Source organism: Peromyscus eremicus, chromosome 4, assembly GCF_949786415.1.
Source record: "Peromyscus eremicus chromosome 4, PerEre_H2_v1, whole genome shotgun sequence".
NCBI classification, from domain to species: Eukaryota; Metazoa; Chordata; class Mammalia; order Rodentia; family Cricetidae; genus Peromyscus; species Peromyscus eremicus.
In genome coordinates, this window is record NC_081419.1 from 100644904 (window position 1) to 100660315 (window position 15412).

The 15412-nt window shown below is 40.3% G+C and overlaps 2 protein-coding genes across 3 annotated transcripts in view; both read right to left on the reverse strand.

Annotated features, from left to right (window-relative positions):
- The window catches only part of Trpm7 (transient receptor potential cation channel subfamily M member 7), a 101264-nt gene that overhangs the window by 73076 nt on the left and 12776 nt on the right, over positions 1–15412 (reverse strand). For both annotated transcript variants that reach the window (XM_059261326.1, XM_059261325.1), the window contains exon 2: positions 2613–2692. In XM_059261326.1, the coding sequence (XP_059117309.1) occupies positions 2613–2692 (80 nt within the window). The remainder of the gene's footprint in view (positions 1–2612; positions 2693–15412) is intronic.
- On the reverse strand, positions 6873–7786 carry LOC131909605 (proteasome subunit alpha type-3-like). Its single transcript, XM_059261335.1, is given in 2 exon segments — positions 6873–7653; positions 7655–7786. Coding segments are annotated over 2 exon segments (792 nt in total). The 5' UTR covers position 7786; the 3' UTR covers positions 6873–6992.

Here is a 15412-nt window from a genome sequence, read left to right on the forward strand (position 1 = left end):
AAAAACATATTTTCTCTAGAGTCATCAACTAAATTCAAATTTATAACATACACTATTATGGCCAACTAAAAATCAAGAGGCTGACAGTTTCAGCAGTCCTGGCAACCAGAGGACTGAAACAGTATCACCTGAGTTCAGGAGTTCAAAAACTAGCCTGGGCAACACAGCAAGGCCCAGTGCTAAAACAAAAGAAAAATGGGCTACAGAGATGGCTCAGTAGTTTAGAGCACTTGCTGCTCTTAAAGGATCCAGTTCTGTTCCCAGCAAACACATGGAGGCTCACAACCACTTGTAACTCTAGTTCCAGGGAATCAGTATTATCTTCTGGCCTCCACAGGCACCATGCACGCAAATGATACAATTAAATGCATGCAGGCATACCCATACATACCAAGCACATTTAAAAAACAAAAAACAAAAAAACCTTCCAGGCATGATGGTGTCCACCTTTAATCCCAGATTAATCTGAGTTCAAGGCCAGCCTGGTCTTCAAAGTGAGTTCCAGGACAGTCTGGGCTGTTACACAGAGAAACCTTGTCTTGGAAAACAAAACAAAACAAAACAAAACAAAACAAAACCAACCAACCAACCAAAAAACCTTTTTAAAAAAAAGGTAAGTGAGTGAATAGGAGGTGGGGAGAGGGACATGGAGAGGAGGAGGGGGAGAGGGAGAGGAGGAGGAGGGAGAGAGAGAAAGAAAGAGAGAGAGAGAAGCAGGGTAGTGGGTCAAACACTCCTTTCCTTTAATCTTAGCCTTTGGAAGAAGAGGCAGGCCAGCCTGGTCTACGGATCTAGTTCCAGGATGGCCAGAGCTACAGAGAAACCCTGTCCTGAAAAAAACAAAGAGAAAAAGAACAGAACACCTCAAAAAAATACTATTCTCCATTTATCACTATTTCTTAAAGATAACAGAATCCACTCTCCTAGCCAATATTCAATAAAGCACCTGCTTGTATTAGCTGCCAGTCATAATTCACTCTCTTACAAATCATTTGGCATTACATAAACAGTGGAGTCCTTAAATACCAAAAACAACAAAAAGTATTATTGACAAAAATCTTTCGTTGAGGGGGGGAGGGGAGGGTTGTGTAGATCAAGCCCAGTGCTTCCTGGATAACAGAGGTGCTGATCATTTAGCAATTTTCTAGCTAGGTATAGTGACCCATGCCTGTAATCCCAGCACTCTAGAGGTTGAGAAAGGATTGCCTTGAGCTTGAAGCTAGGCAGGAAAGAGGGGAGGGGAGGGGAGGGGAGAGGAGAAAGAAAATCACATATCAAAGAGAGAAAGGGCAAGATCCAGAGATCTTCTGAATCAGCAGTTCTCAACATGTGGGTTGTAATCCCTTCGGGGGTCAAATATCAGATACCCTGCATATCAGATGTTTACATTATAATTCATAACAAAATTAGTTATGAAGTAATAACAAATTAACTTTATGGTTGGGGGTCACCATAACATGAGGAACTGTACTAAAGGGTCACAGTGTTAGGAAGCTTGAGAACCAGTGTTTTAAATGCTTGCCATGTTTCTTCCCTTATAAGATTAGGGAATGACCTTTGATTTGTATTTTTAATTTATTTTTTACTAATTTTAGGCTTCAGAAAAAAAATCTTACTAATTACTTTTTAAAATTTACTAGTGTGTGTGCACACTATGGCATGCACACAGAAGTCAAAGGACAGCTTTCAATGGTCTCTCCTCCAAGGTGGGTCACAGGGATTGAACTGAACCCTAGTCATCAGGACTGTACAGAAAGCCCTTTTACCTACTGGGACAATCTCTCACTGGCCCAAGAATGTTTCTTTTAAATTTTTATTTTATTTATTTGTAATTCTGTGCATATGTGTGTAACTGTGGGGGGATATGTATACATGAATGATAGCAGAGTTCAAATGAGTGTGTCAAATCTGGGGCTGGAATTCTAAGCAGTTGCGAGCAGCCTGATGTGGATGTTGGAAACTGAACTCGGGTCCTCTGTAAGTTATAACTTGTAACAGTAAGCACTCTAAACTCTTGAGCCATCTCTCTAGTCACATTAGGATGATTTCTTAGATATTTCTTTCACAAGGTCAACTTTTTCTGGATTTATAATGTCCCCAACTGTCAAATTCCTTTCCTCTCAAGGCCATTTTTAAGATCAAAAAGGCAATTGGACAACTATAATTCTCTGGTGACAGTTTTTCTAATAAATATTAATCTATATACATAAACAGGAATGTGAGAGGCCTTAGGTTTGATCTCCAAATAAGAAGGCAGAGGAAGTGCCTACTGAGCTCATATTCTTCAGCATCAACCATAACATGTATATGAAGATGTCCAATAAACAAATTCTGAAGTATCTTTTTGTTCTCGGGATGGGGGTGGTAGTGGCAAGAGCTTTATTGTAGCTTCTACTGTGATTAGACAGTTAGGATTCAGGGACAGGTAAACAGTGTAAGGAAGAAATTCCAGCACACTGGTACCTTGCTTGGTCTCCCTTGCCATTCTCAAAAGAAAAATTAACAGTGACCTTAAATTATTATGTATGTGACTTTTGTTTACTATAAGCAAATAACAATAAATTTATATCTAAGTTTCGAGAAGATCCAAGAAGAAACCAATGTGTGCTTACCTGTGAGGGTCTTTGGAGCTTGGTATAATATACACACACTCCCTCTTGGTCAAAGTGCTCTCTATCCAGGATTTCTGGGACTAAAACAGAGAGTTCAAAGATGGTTTACAATTTCACAGCCTGCTAATCTAAGGAAATAATTTCACAATACATACACAAAAATGTGTGTGGTATTTAATTTTGTTTTAATCCACTAAATATGTGCTATATACTATTCTCAGTGGTGGCACACCTAAATCATTAAAATAATTCCACTTAAATCCAACATGATTTAACAGTGCTGTGCCAAAGGAAACAAACCAAGTGTGAGACTCACAGCCTCAAGAGGGATTAATATGATCCTAAGCCATTTAAGAGCCAAAAGTGACAGTCACATTTAATTTAGAGAAAACAAAAGCCCTAAGCTATCAGGTATTTCTAGAAAGCTAAAGGGCACATAAATGGCTAATGGTACAGCGATACAAAAAGACAGAAAGCAAAATTCTAGTCAAAGGAAAGATATCAGGAAAAAAATGTTAAACATCAACAGAAATAAAGGTTATCTATGATCCACTCAGAAAGCAGTCAATCTCATCTGATCTTAGAAGCTCAGATGGGAGATACAGTAAGTTATTAACTGATTACAAACATTTAATCTGCCAAATTTATGTGTTGATCTTTTTTGTAAGATCAACCACATTAAACAGATTAAAAAAACAAAGCAAAAATTCGATGAGGATAATTAAACAATTCTAGATCACATACGTTTACCACATTTCTCTCTATTCAGGAAAGGTATTTTTAAAAGTTTTAACACAATTAACAAGTTCAACTTGGTGAACACATGCCTATTTCTGCATCCCACATAAGACCCATTCACTTTCTTCAAGCACACATAGGAATTTCACAAGAAAATGACAGTATATTTATTCATAAAAGATGAATCAACAAATATTCATACAATGTATACTTGTAGAACATACTGGCTGATCACACTGTAATTAACAAAGCACAGATAAAATCGGCCCTCAATATTCACAATAAAATACTTAAGAATCAAAACAAAAGTCACAAGTATCTACAGTTCTTGGATGTGAATGATGGTCAGTCTGTTCTAGTTTGCTTCCTTGTGGTGGTGATAAAACACCACAACCCAAAACAATGAGGAGGAAAAGGTTTGTTTCATCTTACACTTCCAACTAACAGTTCATCACTGAGGGAAGTCAAGTTAAGCAGAACTCATGGAGAAATACTATTTACAGTCTCACACAGCTACCTTTCTTTCCTTTTTGTTTTGTTTTTTGAGATAGGGTTTCTCTCTCTAGCTTTGCAGCCTTTCCTGGAACTCACTCTGTAGCCCAGGCTGGCCTCGAACTCACAGAGATACTCCTGCCTCTGTCTCTGGAGTGCTGGGATTAGAGGTGCGCCACCACCGCCCAGCTACCTTTCTTATATAGCCTAGGCCCACCTGCCTAAGGGCAGCTCGACTTACAGTAGGTGGAGCCTTCCTACATCAAGTAACAATTAAGAATGTGCTGGCCAGGTGGTAATGGCACATGCCTTTAAACCAGGTTCTCTTGAGTCTGAGGCCAGCCCAGCGAGGTCTACAGAGTTCCAGGACAGCCAGTGCTACAGAGAAACCCTGTCTCAAGACACCCCCTCCAAAAAAAAAGAACACTCAAGTATCATCTGCTCACACATACAGGCATACACATAAACAATTATATAGTTTCTTTTAAGCCAAGCATAGTGGAGTACACATGTAATTCTAGTACTTGAGAGACAAGAGAATGGAACATCTTGAGATCCAGGCCAGCCTGGGCTACCCACTAAGACCTTGTTTCAGGAACACACACACACACACACACACACACACACACACTCATACACACTCCAAGAAAGAAAAGATAAAATTAAAAAACATCACTGAGCCAGTAAGATGGCTTGGTAGATAAAAGTGTTAACCTGAATCCAATTCCTGAAGCCCACATATAGGAAGAGAGAACTGACTCCCAAAAGCCGGCTCCTGACCTTCACATGTGCACGGACATACACATGCACCAAATAAATAAGTGTAAATAATAACAATAATAAAGCAAAAAACAACAGGAAGGAGAACTAAGGCTATCAAGTTAAGTTTTAAGAAATTCTCTAGTCGGGCGGTGGTGGCACACGCCTGCAATCCCAGCACTTGGAAGGCAGAGGCAGGCGGATCTCTGTGAGTTCGAGTCCAGCCTGGGCTTACAGAGCTAGTCCAGGACAGGCTCCAAAGCTACAGAGAAACCCTGTCTCAAAAAACAAAAAACAAAAAAAAAAAAAGAAAAAAAAGAAAAAAAAGAAAAAAAAAAGAAATTCTCTAATGTTGAGTAATTAAAGATTGTAGAACCACAGCTCAGTGTCTGAGCAATTCTTAGTATGTACAGTCCCTGAGTTCAATTTCCAGAACTACATAAGAAAAAATGTTGTTATATCCTATGTGCACACACACACACACATACATACACAAGCATGCAGACATGTGCAGACAGAGACAATACAGAAGGATATATTTCTAAAGGAAAACTATACAAGAAACAAAATTAGGAGTGAAGGTCAAACACCCTAATGATAACTCTTAATTCATCTCAAACCCACTTGTTTCCAAAATTCAATCATTCTGACTTTGTTCAAACTCTGCATTTACTGCTAGGAAAGGTTCCTTTGAATGCACTTACTTAGACAAAAATTATACCATGGCCCTCAGCCACCAAAGTCACAAGTGAGGCCCTATGGAACTTAGGGTCTTTTCTCAACATTTCTTACATAACAAAACTCATTTTGCATAGTATTTCCAGAACCTTCTTAGTCTAACTAAAATCTGGTTATTTGCTGAAGAATGTGTTTCTCTTCCATCACTCAGGAAAGAAAACACATGAGGAAAACTTGTGGCTTCACTACCCTGGCAGTCTTTTTAGAACACCTGAAACTTGACGGATTGTTTTGCTCCTCAGGTATACCTGCATTTCTTTCTCAAACTCCCACCTTGCCATCATCATTCTCAGTCTCTTATCCCACTACTGAGAAAAACTGAAGCAAGCAGAACAGAACTGCAACAAACTCCTATTAGAGCTGGCAAGTTGGCTCAGAGGGCAAAAGTAGGTACAGGACAAACTTAGTAACTTGAGTCTGATTCCTGGAAAAAGGCCAGAGGAGCATTATGCATTTGTGACCAGCCTGGGCTACATAGTCAGACCCAGTCTCAGTAAAAACAAACAAAAGAACCAAAACAAAACAACAAGATTACCTTTCTACTGTATCAACACAGTCACTTTCCCCTATGTGACAACTATGTTCCCACTCAACGACAAGCACTGGCCTTGGATCCCATACCGACATTCTTCACCAATTCTCTAGGTTTTTTCCCTTATAGTAACTGGCTCATTCTCATCAGGAGGCAGCATATTATCTCCAACTCTTTAAAGACAAAATACAAACCTTTTCTTGACTCCACTTTTCCCTCAAGCTAAACAGTTCAAGTTTCTGCCTCTACTTGATACCACAAAGGGCACTAGAAGAAAGTATTGGTTTTACTCTTTTCATCTCCTCCAATACCTTCTAGAATCTACTGTAGTCAGGTTTTTCAAGTCAACTTTCCTTATGTAAGTTTCAATGTTATTGAAACAGAGTCTCCCTATGTAACTCTGGTTGGCCTGGAACTATAAAGATCAAACTGGCCTCAAACTCAAAGAGATCCACCTGCCGTTGACTTTAGAATGCTGGGATTAAAGGCATGCACCAATACACCCATCTCTGAAATATGTCTGACAGACCACCAACTGACATTCTTTAGATCCCCAGGTCAATTCTCAGACTTTGTTCTCACTTATAAAAGAGAAGCACTTAATAAAGTAGATCATTACTGACTGTTACTACATGGTCCACTCTTCATTTCCTTTCCCAGTTTTTTGGTTTTTTGTTTGTTTTTTTAAGGTGGGGGTTGGTTCTCAGGGACTGAATTCAGGGACATGCCCATAACTAATGACGTTCTACCACTATGCTATATACCCAGCCCTCTCTAGTTGTTTTTATTTTCCTTCCTTAAGTGAGGAAAGGAGGGAAGGAGGGAGGGAGGGGAGGGAGGGAAATAAAATGAAATGAAATGACAAGACAAGTCTCACTATGCAGACCTGGCTAGCCTAGAACTCTAGGGCTGGAATACAATGGTCTCAAACTCAAGAGATCTGCCTGCCTCTGTTTCTATGCTGAGATTAGTACCCCCATGCCCAACCTTCCATCTCAATCTTTTTTTTTTTATAAGACAAAAATTTAATGAAAATTGGTCAGTGGGTATATATGATCCATGGTGCTAGTCATATGAAACTGTCACAGAAATGTTAAGCAGGAGAGATAGTGAAGAAAATGTTACATATTGTCGTCATCTGATTCATCTTCTTCCTTCAAAGATTCCTTGGCATATTTCTCTGCTTCCTCTCTTATATCTTTTGGAACAATTTCATGTCTTCCTTTAGTTAATTCACCAACCCAGCTGAGCTCTAGTTCAAAAGCTTTATCCTTAACTTCATCATGTACTATATAAATTATCTTTGCAACTTCTTTAACTACATCACGGCAAGTCATTTCTTTCATCTGAAGCTTTTCTATTTCAGTCTTTGCAGCTTGCCTGGCTTTGCCAATGGCACAGCCCCAATAACCGTATGAAACACCAGATGGATCAATCATGTAGAGCTGTGCACCGTCATTCGCACTGTAAGACCCTAACATGAAACTGCAGCCAAAAGGTCTAACAGCACTGTAGAGTGTATAAGCGTGTACGTACATGGCCACTCTGTCTGCAAGATGTTTGAGAGGAATGTTGTAGCCAAAGTTAGATCTAAAGTTGGATGCTTCCTCTCTTGCTATGTCTGCTAAGGAACGAGCATCAGCCAGCAGACCTGCGACTGCCATTCCAACATGTCGATCAACATTAAAAAGTCGTTTATTGGAGCCTTCTTCATAAAGTTTAGAAAGGACTAATTTTTCTACCCTAAACACAACACCATCTTTACATCTGATCCCAATAGCTACTGTTTTCCACAGCCTTCATAGCATACTCAACTTGAAAGACTCTTCCATCAGGAGAAAACGTGGAGGCTGACAGGTCATACCCGGTCCCAATGGAGCTCATGGTGCCGACCCCGGAGGCCGCCGAGCCCATCTCAATCTTTTAATGGCTGGTATACTTAATTTTTTATTTTTTTTAAGATTTATTTATTTTTTATGTATATAGTGTTGTCTGCATGTATGCCTGCATGCCAGAAGAAGGCACCAGATCTCATTACAGATGGTTTTTGAGTCACCATGTAGGTGCTGGGAATTAACTAAGGACCTCTAGAAGAGCAGCCAGTGCCCTTAACCCCTGAGCCATCTCTCCAGCCCTTTAAAAAGTTATTTCTACATTCTATCCCAACACTGAAAAAAAAAAATGCAGGCCAGGTGTGGTGGTGCACACCTTTTGATCCCAGCACTTGGGAGTGAGTTCAAGGACAGCCTGATCTATATAGAGATCTCAAACAAAAAACTGTATTTCAATCCAAATCTTCCACTTAAACTCTTATGTCACATATCAACTGCCTGGCATTCAGCTCTTTTGATACCTAAAAAGCACCTCAAACTTAAAATTGAACCTTCATGCAAACACTCATTCTTCATGCAGTTTTGCCTATCTCAGCAAATGGCAAATTAATTCTCTCAATACTGTAGTGACTGAAATACAGCTCTCTACTGTGGAGATTACAAGTGCCATCAAGACGAGAAGCCAAGCAAAGTTATAAAAAGAAATCTACACCTAAAATGCTTCCCTCATATGGACTGTAGGTAAGTCTGTGGTTACTAATGATTGATATAAAAGAGCCCACCACACTGGGGCCAGTGCTATCCCTGGGCAGGTGGTCCTGGTTCGTATAATATAGCAGACTGAGCAAGTCATATGATCAAGCCAGTAAGCAGTGTTCCTCCATGACTTCTGCCTCAATTCCTCCCTGTGAATTCCTGCTCTGACTTCTCTTAGTGAATGGTGGAGTGTGACCTGAGAGTTGTAAGCTGAAATAAGCCCTTTTCTCCTCAGTTTGCTTTAGTCATGGTGTTTTTTCACAACAGAAACAGAAACCCTAACTAAAATAGAAATTGGTACCTACATTATATGACATTTCTATAACAGACCTGACCATGTTTGGGGGATAACTATCAAAGGGCATTAGAACTTTGGGCTGGAAAACCCACTGAGTGTTCGGAGTTTAATGAGCTGCTGTGGGAACTCAGAAGATAATGCTGAGAACAGAGCAGACAACAGAGGCCTAGCTTGTGCCATTTCAGAGGAAGTTTGAGTTTCTTAAAAATTATATGGGGACCATTCCATATACTGAATTAAAAATCTGTGGTTCTGGTCAGCTGGTATAGAAGAATCAGCTTTCATTAACAAGAGACCAGAACCACTAAAGTGAAATCTTTGCTTTGCTGGGACAATCCATACTGGTCAACAGGGGCTGAAGAATCAGCAATGATTAAGAAAAGAACAGCTTGGGATAGAGAGATGGCTCAGCAGTTAAGAGCACTGGCTGTTCTTCCAGTGGACCTGGGTTCAACTCCCAGCACCCACATGACAGCTCACAACTGTCTGTAACTCCAAGATCTGATAAACATACATGCAGGCAAAACACCAATGCAAATAAATTAAAAATAAATAATTTTCTTTAAGAAAGCATTTTTTAATTAATTAACTTTTTTATTGTGCATTGGTGTTTTGCCTGTGTAAGGGTGTCGGTTCCCTGGAACTGGAGTTACAGACAGTTGTGAGCTGCCATGAGGGTGCTGGGAATTGAACCCAGGTCCTCTGGAAGAGCAGTCAGTGCTCTTAACCACTAGGCCATCTCTCCAGCCCCATTAAAAATAAATAATTTAAAAAAGAAGAGAACAGCTTGCCAGATGGTAGTGGTGCACTCCAACACTCAGGGGGCCAAGGCAGGCAGATCTCTGTGAGTTAGAGGATAGCCTAGTCTACAGAGTGAGTTCCAGGATAATCAGGACTGTTACATAGAAAAACCTGGTCTTGGAAAATAAAATTTTTTTAAAAAAAGGAAAGAACAACTCTTTTTGTGGCACCTCCTAGGCAGTCAGCCGTGTTGAGATGAAGCTGAATATCTCCTTCCCAGCCATCAGCTGTCAGAAGCTCACTGAAGTGGGTGATGAACACAGACTTCATATTTTCTATGAGAAGCACATGGCTGCAGAAGTAGCTACTGGTGCTGTGGGTGAGGAGTGGAGAGGTTCTATATGGTAGAACCAGTGGTGGGAATAACAAACAAGGTTTTCCCATGAAGCAAGGTGTCTTGAGCCGTGGCAGAGTGTGCCTGCTGTTGAGTAAGGGGCATTCTTGTTATAGAGCAAGAACTGGAGAGAGGAAGCACAAGTCTGTTCTGGGATGCAGTCTGAATGCCAATCTGGACACTCTCAACTTGGTTATTGTTAAGAGGGAGGTGGGGAGAGAAAGGCAGAGGGACGGAGGGAGGGAAAGAGTGCATGCATGTGTGTTTTCCTGGACTAACAGAGTACTACTGTACCTCAATGGTTGACAGATACTACTGTACCTCAAGGGTTGGGGGCCAAAAGAGCTCACAGAGTGTGAAAGCTTTTCAATCTCTTTAAAGAAGATGATGTGTATCAATATGATATCAGACAGTCCTTGAACAAAGAATATAAGGAGTCCAGGACCAAAGCACCCAAGATTGAAATCTTGTTACTCCACATGTTCTGCAACATAAATGCCAACATATTACTCGGAAGAAACAACACAAGAATAAAAGCAAAGAACAGGTTTCAGAATATGCTAAACTTTGGACAAGAGAATGAAGGAAGCCAAAGTGCCAGGAACAGATTGCCAAGAGACATAGATGTGGACTGTCTGAAAGCTTCTACTTCAAAATCTGAGTCCAGTCAAAAATAAGTCTTTAAGAACAATAAATAGGGTTTGGGGGTTTAGCTCAGTGGTAGAGCGCTTGCCTAGCAAGCACAAGGCCCTGGGTTTGGTCCTCAGCTCCAACAGAAGAAAAAAAAAAAAAAAAAGCAAGAACAAATAACCCAGGAGTGGTGGTGCACGCCTTTAAACCCATCACTCAGGAGGCAGAGGCAGGTGGATCTCTTGAGTTTAAGGCCAGCCTAGACTACAGAGTGAGTTCCAGGAGAGCCAGGGCTTCACAGAGAAACCTTGTCTCGAAAAACCAAAAAAAGTAACAAATGATCAAAACTTGAAAAAAATTAGCCAGGCAGTGGTAGCGCACACCTTTGATCCCAGCACTCAGTAAGGAGGCAAAGCCAGCCTGGTCTACAGAGTGAGATCCAGGACAGGCACCAAAACTACACAGAGAAACCCTGTCTTAAAAAAAAAAAAAAAAACAAAAACAAAACAAAACAAAACAAAGCAAAAAAAAAAAAAAAAAAACCTTGAAAAAAATTAAGAGGAGAACAGCATCACTGAGGCAAAATCTTCTGGGAAGTGTTTCCTCAGTGTTGGTACATAAAAGTTGTGGTCCAGAGGGGGCCAAAGCTGTACCTTGTGTTGGCAGCCAAACTTGGTGATGTATAAGAGTGATACTTGGTTCTAAAGGCATGAAAGAGTCAAGGAGAGCAGCTGGGGCCTGGCACTATGAGAGATCAGGAGAGGCCAGTGGTAAAGATGCAGCCTCAGGTGCAGCAGAAGGTCCAGGAATGAAGGCCAAGCTGAGGCTTCGTACCATGTGGCAGGGTCAGAGTCCCTAAAAGGAGCCCAGAAGAGGCTACTGGTAAAGGTGCAGACTAATTGCAGCGGAGACTCCAGAATTTTGGAGACATGGGACAACCAAGGATAGCAATAGCTATGAAATGGAGCTGGCTTGAGCCTATGAAACATGCTATGTATGAAGAGACAGAGAGGTGGAGCTACTCATGCCCTTTAGAACCCAGAGGATTGTGACTCACAGGTGTCTGACACTTAGCTTTACACCAAGGACCTTGGTTTTCCTTTGATCTGAATGTAACTGTGCCCTGGTTCTTCCCTCTTGGAATTTAACTTATTTTAAATTCCAAGAAAGTATTTAACTTATTTTAGGATTGTACAGGAACCCACAGTTATGAAACCTTAGTTATTTTAGAGATTTTGAACTTTTTTTGGGGGGTGTTGTTGTGTTTGTTGTTGTTTGTTTTTCAAGACAGGGTTTCTCTGTGTAACCCTATCATGAACTCACTCTGTAGACCAGGATGGCTGCAAACTCTGAGATTCATCTGCCTGTCACCACTGGTCCAACTGAGACTTTGAACTTTTAAAGTGTTTTAATTTTTAAAGACTGTTGACTTTTAAAAAGTTGGAATGTTTTATATTGAGATATTAATATGAGATCTTGGGAATAAGAAAGACAGTTGTGGTTTAATAGTAATGTAGTGTTGTGTCAAGTTGACAAGGGGTCAGTTGTCCTAATCATTTTGTCAACTTGACACAATCTAGACTTACATCTGACAAGATGAACCTCAGAAAACGCAAGTCTGAAAAATATTTTCTTGATTAATAAATGACTGATGTTGAAGGGCACACAGTCTACTGTGGGTAGTGCTACCCCTGGGCAGCTGGTCCTGAGTTGTATAAGGCAGGCAGAGAAAGTCATGAGGAGCTAGCCAGCAGGCAGTATTGCTCCAAAGTCTCTGCTTTAGTTCTTGCCTCTAAGTTTCTGCCTTGAGCTCCTGCTCTGGCTCCCCTCCATGATGGAGTGTGACCAGAGTTATCAAATGAAATATACCCTTTTCTCCCCAAGTTGTTTTTGGTTTTAGTGTTTTATAAGAGCCATAGAAACCCTAACTAAAACTCTTCTTTAAAAATGATTTATTTTGCAGGGCTGTGCACATGCCTTTAATCCCAGCTCTTGGGAGGCAGTCAGGTGGATCTCTGTGAATTCGAGGCCAACCTGATCTACAGAGCGAGATCCAGGACAGGCACCAAAACTACACAGAGAAACCCTGTCTTGAAAAACAAAAACACAAAACAGAACAAAAAAAAAGATTTTTATTTTATGTGCACTGGTGTTTTGCCTGCATATATGTCTGTTCCAGGGTGTCGAATTCCCTGGAACTGGAGTTACAGACAGTTGTGAGCTGCTATATGGGTGCTTAAAATTGAACCTGGATCCTCTGGAGGAACAGCTAGTGCTCTTAACTGCTTAGCTATCTCGCCAACCCCTAACTAAAACACTTACTAGCCGGGTGGTGGTGGCACAGCACTGTGGTTTATTCTTAGTACTCGAGAGGCACAAGCAGGCAGATTTCTGTGAGTATAAGGCCAACCTGGCTTACAGGTGTAGTTCTAGGACACTAAGGCTATACAAAGAAACCCTGTCTTGAAAAACAACAAAACAAACAAACCCACTTTTGTTGTTGTTGTTGTTGTTGTTGTTGTTTGTTTTTCGAGACAGGGTTTCTCTGTGTAGCTTTGCACCTTTCCTTGAACTCACTCTGTAGCCCAGGCTGGCCTTGAACTCAGATGCACCTGGCTCTGCCTCTCGAGTGCTGGGATTAAAGGCATGTGCCACCACCACCTGGCACAAACCCATTTATTAATGAAACTTCAAATTATAAAGATTAAAAACAAATAAAATTACTTAAAAATTAGTTTATTTTATTTAGGGTATGTCAGAAGTATTCTATGAACTATTACAGTAACAAGTTATAAAACACCTCAAGGTTTATACTGGTTTTGTTTGGTGTATCGACTTGGGGCTCTCGAATTTCCATAAGGCCTAAAAGAGTTTAAAAAGGGCTTCTAGGATTGGGCCTTCCTCTACTAAATGTACAGGGCTCTGCTGACTCCTCTTGGGAGGCCTTACCTTCTTGTAGGAGGGAATGGATGTGGGTTGAGGGGGGAGGCGGGAGGGGAGGGAAGAGGGAATGGGGGATCTTTGATTGGTATGTAAAATGAATAAAAAAAAATTTTCTTAAAAAAAAGGGGGGGCGCTTATAAACACACAGTAACAGAGCCAAAAACAGCTTTCTACTTCATGTTTCATGCAGGTCGAGATATAGAGACGCCAAGGAACAAAGACACTGTGGCGTATGGGCTTGAATGCAGCATGGCGGATTCCTGCCACACTATGCAGAGGCGTCTGCAAGCTGCGCAGCATGGTGCATGGTGAATATAATTTTTGCTAGTACAGACAAAAAAAAAAAATGTTTCTGAGCTACACACTGCTTTAATGGAGGCATAGACCCACTGCTTCTGAGAGTTGGTGGTACGCACGGCTCCCAGAGCTGATGGTAAATGTACCACCGCCATATTGAAAAGCTGAAGTGGGCAGAGTCAGCAGCCAAGGCTTCTGCTTCAGTGCTAACTAGCCACTGCAGTTTAAAGCAATAGATTCACAGTAAGACAGATTCAGATGGAATAAAACTTTAAATGGTTTACAGTGTGTGTGTAAAAATGTACGTAGGCTTGGAAGAGAGAAGAAAATGAATATAGACAGTTATATAAAGAAATAGTTTTAAAAAATAAAGTCTTTAAAGAGACAGTAAAGGTAACATAAAAAAATAAGCCACAAAAAGATGGATATTACACACACAGTCTGGATTATAGTGTCTTTGGGATTTTTAACTGGAGAGAGACATGTGATTATAAAAGCTGCTAAATTAAACCAATATATGTATTTTAAAGGTATCTTTACTTCAAAATTTGGATCTAAGGATATGCTGCTTTGGAAAGGAGGCTCTGCTTTTGTTTCCACAGGAAGCAAGAGGCTATGGAATTGTTCCAGGTTAAGATGGATCTGATTTGATCAAGTGAGACCTCCTGAACCTTGACAGATAGTATCTATCAACAAAGGTTATAGCTAGTCTTCCCAGGACTTGACCATAATTCTTAATTTTCTCAGGATCCCCATAAGAATACAGCACCCTCAATCAGCAGGAAGTAGCCTAGAAAACTACACCCACATTCCCAAAAACTAGATTATGAATATTTGTCTTTGTTTAGAGATTGGTTACAAATTGTTATTGGTCATAGTCAATATCTTTCTAAAGAAAAAAGGGGGATAGGATATAGATATGATAGGATGAAAGGATAGATTATTGAATCTGCTTTTAAAGAGCAGCAACTTGTGTAAAATGTTTTAAATTGCTATAGATTTTAGTTTCTTTTTTTTTTTCAAGACAGGGTTTCTCTGTGTAGTTTTGGTGCCTGTCCTAGATCTTCCTCTGTAGACCAGGCTGGCCTTGAACTCACAGAGATCTGACTTGCTCTGCCCCAAGAGTGCTAGATTAAAGGAGTGCACCACCGCCGCCCGGCTAAATTTTAGTTCCTTACAAATTTAAAGTTAATTTTGTTATACTGTACATAATTTCTACTCTTGTTTAAGGTATTTTGTAAGGCTCATTTGAAATTGTATAATTAAAAAATACAGATTAATAATTAGTCATCCATGATAATCAAACTTATAGTCATGTTAGTTACATTTTCTAGGTATACATAGATATATTTCAATTAGGTAGGTAATCTTCAAACACTTCAAAGACCTACAGAATATGGCATTTAAAATGGTTTAAAAATTTAGGCTTTCTGGACAATGAGACACATCTGCTCCTGGCAGCAATGATTTACTTCAAAGAGAAAGATGGGCGTCGAAGACACTCTATATGGAGTTCATCTTCTTCTTGCCAAAAATAGCCATTTGAGCAAGAGACTGTTCTTGCCTTGACTGCTTGACAAAATGTTGTATTGACTAGACAGACATGCAGGACGCACAGGAACATAACCACTAAACTTTGCAAGATGAAAT